The 4,365-nt window shown below is 38.8% G+C and overlaps 1 protein-coding gene across 1 annotated transcript in view; it reads left to right on the top strand.

The window, feature by feature from the left end:
- LOC104277264 (copine-8) overlaps positions 1-3,961 on the top strand; it is a gene marked incomplete at its 5' end in the record, with an annotated part of 32,536 nt that extends 28,575 nt beyond the window's left edge. Inside the window, one exon of the mRNA XM_009873849.1 lies at positions 3,507-3,961. Within this exon, the coding sequence (XP_009872151.1) occupies positions 3,507-3,695 (189 nt within the window). The remainder of the gene's footprint in view (positions 1-3,506) is intronic.
- Between the last annotated feature and the right edge of the window lie 404 nt (positions 3,962-4,365).

The raw sequence follows: 4,365 nt of genomic DNA, 5'->3' as shown, positions 1-4,365 counted from the left end.
GGGAAGTGGTGGAGTCACCGTCCCTGGAGGGGTTTAAGGAGAGGCTGGATGTGGCACTTAGTGCCCTGGTCTGGCCGATCTGCTGATGTTGGGACATAGGCTGGACTGGATGATCTCAGAGGTCCTTTCCAGCCTCAATAATTCTGTGATTCTGTGAAAAGATGTGTAGATGTAGTGCTCAGAGACATAGTTGAGTGGTGGGCATGGCATTGCTGGGTTAGTGGTTGGGCTTGATGATCTTAAAGGTCTTTTCCAATTTAAATGATTCTACAATTCTCTGGTTCTATAAACACCACATTAATATTTCCTCTCTATTAATTTTTTCCTAAATGGGGATCAGAAATGAGAGTGACAGCAGTTAAATTACCCTCGTAATCTATATGGATATAAAATTAAAGAAAGTCATAGTTTCCTGTACTTTTTCTAATAGTTGAAAAATACAGTTTTTCATTTCTGCAACAGAGAGAGAAAACAACTGATGACAGAGTGGCATATCAAAACTCCTAGAAGAGTGAGAAATGCTAGCTGCCTTAGTCAGTGCTGTCAACAAGGTAATTATAAACATAGGAATAAGGAGAAACTGGACAGCTAAATGAGAGAGAAGGAATAACCTTTCTCATTTTGTCAAAGCCTTTATAATGTCCATTGGTAGTCCGAACTGGTAGTCCACATGTCTGTAATTTGTTCTGCCATATATGTCAGTGCTGTTAACAGAGCAGTATGTGGAGATCTGCCTCCAGAGCTTGATCTGTTTCTGGACCCCAAACTAGTATTTCTGCCAAGCCCTGCACCATGTCAGATTTTTTTAAAGCTAATTTTTAAAAGCTAATTCAGATCTCCGTGGCATGCATTGCACCTATGTTTAGATGTGTTTAAATATACACAACGTAATTAGACATAATGTCTCCAAACAACACCAACTCCAAAAGCTGCTGGTTTTACATTCAAAGAGCATAAATTGATAAGAGTTCTTAAAATGTTATAAACAAGATTTGTAAAAATGCTTTGGGTCAGAACTATTCTATTTTTGCTGAGAAATCAAAACTAATATCCAAGAAATACCCTTTTGTATTTCTTTAGAATTATAGAAAAAAAAACATTTACTACTAACGTATTTCAATCGGAAGTTTGCCCCAAGCCATACTGAATTGCCTGAAGGCAGTATTGTTTTCTGTTTTTTCTGTCTAAATACTAACAAATACATTTAGGCTAGCTAAATAAATAAAAACGGATAATGTCAAACCCTTTAGGTTTCGTATGATCTTTACTTTAATCTGGCAGGATAAAACTGATTTGCTTTTAGAAAATTTAACTACTCAGATATAAAAAGTTTATCTTTTTTTGTGTATTAAGTTAGTTAAAATAAGCTAGTGAAATTAACTGTTAATTTTAAGTCAGTATTATGAAATATTTCAATTAAATTAGTAAAGGAAAGAATTGCCTGCCAGCAGTGAGTCATTGTATCCATTATATTTACTCCTGACTGCAGTTCATGTAAAGACATGACCCTTGTTATTTTCTCCTCAGTAGCATAGGTACTTCTTGTAGGGACTGTGTCTGAAGGGTGTACCAATTCTTCCTCCGTTTATTTCATTTCTCCTCCTGTGTTACCCTTTTTCTATTTAAGAATTTTTAGGGAAATACTTAGTAATGAACCTGTTGTTTCTTTTGAAGATTTTGCACGTTAGCCCTTAAACTGAACTTACGAACTATGCAAAAGCGCTTTACGTTCTGTCAGTTTCCCTTTGTTTTCCCTTACATCCTTCATTCCATTCCTCTGCCACCTCCACGGCTTCTATGTGTTAGCTCTGAGCCTTGCTGCCACTGCCAGCTCTCCCCGTAGGTCCGTCTGTACGGTTGTCTGTCCCTAGTTCCTCCAGCTCCCCCGACACCAACGTGCTGTCAGGAGAGGGGAGGGAGAACTAATTCGGGCTGTCTGTATGGTATAATGGCGTTTCTGCGCTGTTGAAATAGCCTCCCTTTGCTGCAGAGCGGTGGGCTGAGTTTTCATGGCTGCAGACTAAAGGGTAAGGTGATCTCTCAGGGTGGGACACGTTTTGTTCTTTAACTCAGGCTGCGTTTGCTTTTTCCCGAAGACTGACATTGCATTGAAAAATGGATAACCACATGAGAGGGGGAAAGAGAACGAAACTTAGCCCTTCCCAGCTGAGTGTGTAAGCCAGGAGGTTACAGAGATGATTGGTTGGTTTTGTTACTCTTTTGACTTCATGCTCGGGGAAGAGTCGGGTGAATTCTCATAGAAAAGTCAGTGGAGTTGAAGAAGGAGCGATCACTTGAAACAGGGCAGCGCTGGGCTGGTTTCTGAAAACTGCTGGAGCTTTTTTTCTGAAATGGAGGAGTCAGTACTAGTAAATGTCACAGTGGGTGCCTGTCTCTTGTATTGAGGAGAAACTGAATAAACACAGAAAGAGACAAGACAGCTAATTATGGAACTGCAGATACCTGCCTTCCTGGCTTAATACCCTAAAATCAGATTCCTTCTTGCCTGTTGTTCTCCTGCTCTTATTTCCGATACATTCTTGGACACAACAGGGTGCAGAGGTGAAGGATGCTCCTCTCTGGAATAAAGGCTGCTCTAATTGAATGGTCTTGCTGACCACTCTTGTAGTCTTGCTGACTAGGGCACCTGCCCTCGCTGGCTCTGCTTGAGCAGCAAGGTTGGACTGAAGATCTCTATAGGTCACTCCTAGCTTCAACAATTTTGTGACTGTCGTCATTTTCTAAGAAACTGCAGATCTACTGCTGCCTGGGGAAATGCCCTAACAGTAGCTGTTTACCCTTAATTTGGTTACAGGTTTCAATTTAATTCAACATAGTTCAAATACCTAGGCTTGAAGCCTTTTTTTCTGGCATTTGGAGATCCTTTTCAGGAGAGTTTTGCAAAGAATCCTGCCTTGAATTCTAAACACCTTTTAGTAGGAGACTGGTGCCTAGATAGGTTTTATGAGTCCAAGGTGAGAAGTGATTTCCAAAGTTGTAAAAATTACTTAAGTTCACATTATTTATTGCTCAGATGTCATCTTTGGTTTTTTGTTCACTTCCATTGGCAAAAATTCTATTCACAAACTTCACAGTCTGGCAGGAGAGCCCCAGGAGCAGGAAATGGAAGAATAACTTTCCAAGACAGAATTACCTTGTTGCGTGAAAAGGGTTGAAAGATATATCCAAATAACCAAATATATCAATGAAATACATAATTGGCAATCTGAGCTAGCCACGCCTTATGTGAAGAACTTCACTCAAGTTGAAAATAAGACACTTTCTATTAGGAGATGGATTTTCAAAAGTTGAGATAAAATGTGTATATATAAAATATATAATACAAAATACAAAATGTGCGTGTGTGTGTATACATATATATATAATGTGTAAGGTAACGTATTTATGTACTCCAACTCCTTAAGTAAAACTTTCTTATTTTTATGTTGTGAGGTACATCCTGTGCCTCCATTATGGCTTGCATGAACATCTCTTTTGTTTTGTAGTTTGTGCCGTTCCGGGATTACATCGACAGAAGCGGAAATCATGTGTTAAGCATGGCGAGACTGGCTAAAGATGTTTTAGCTGAGATCCCAGAGCAGTTTCTGTCCTACATGAGAGTCAGAGGAATAAAGCCATCACCTGCACCACCACCCTATACACCCCCGATTCACGTGTTGCAGACTCAGATATGACAGCTCCAAAGTGCTTCACATTTGTCACAAGTCTGGATAACTTCTTGGAGCTAGAAAAATTCGCTTCACATACCAAAATTCTCCTGTGGTTGCATGAGCAACTGGAAAGCTTTTAAATGCTAAGAGCAAATTGTTGATGTTTTCTCTGAGTCTTTTTTTTCTTTTCCCCACAAAAAAAACCCTGCTTTTTTGATGTATGTATTGAAGGGGAAAGCACAAGTCAGGATTTTAACTCAGAAGATACTGTCCTCTCTGAATACCGTGTGTATATAAATGTATAGGAATGCTACTACTCTATATCAATGTTTACATGTTACTATTTTTAAATTTCAGTACTTTTATAACTATTCTTAAGAATAAAAGTTTGGAATATTGACTCACATGTCTTCTAGCTTGCAATAGTTTGTCACAAGGTAACAAGAGAAGCAATATCTCTTTGAATGTTTGTCCAGACAAATACAAATAAAAGCTAAGAAAAGGACAAATATATACATGTTTCCCAATACCCTAATGGCTTCGATCAGTGCTCAGTAACACAGCCTCACACAGTTTGAGAATGAACTCCTAAAACGTGAATAACATAATTGCATATGACTTACTCCAAACTTCGAGGGGGAGGTATGTGTATTTTTTCAGAGATTCTCCAATTTCTAAGTTTATCTAAGTTTAC

This window comes from Apaloderma vittatum, unplaced genomic scaffold, assembly GCF_000703405.1.
Source record: "Apaloderma vittatum isolate BGI_N311 unplaced genomic scaffold, ASM70340v1 scaffold11557, whole genome shotgun sequence".
In the NCBI taxonomy this organism is placed as follows: Eukaryota; Metazoa; Chordata; class Aves; order Trogoniformes; family Trogonidae; genus Apaloderma; species Apaloderma vittatum.
Note: the sequence above shows the minus strand (reverse complement) of the source record. Positions and strands in the feature narration are given on the sequence as shown.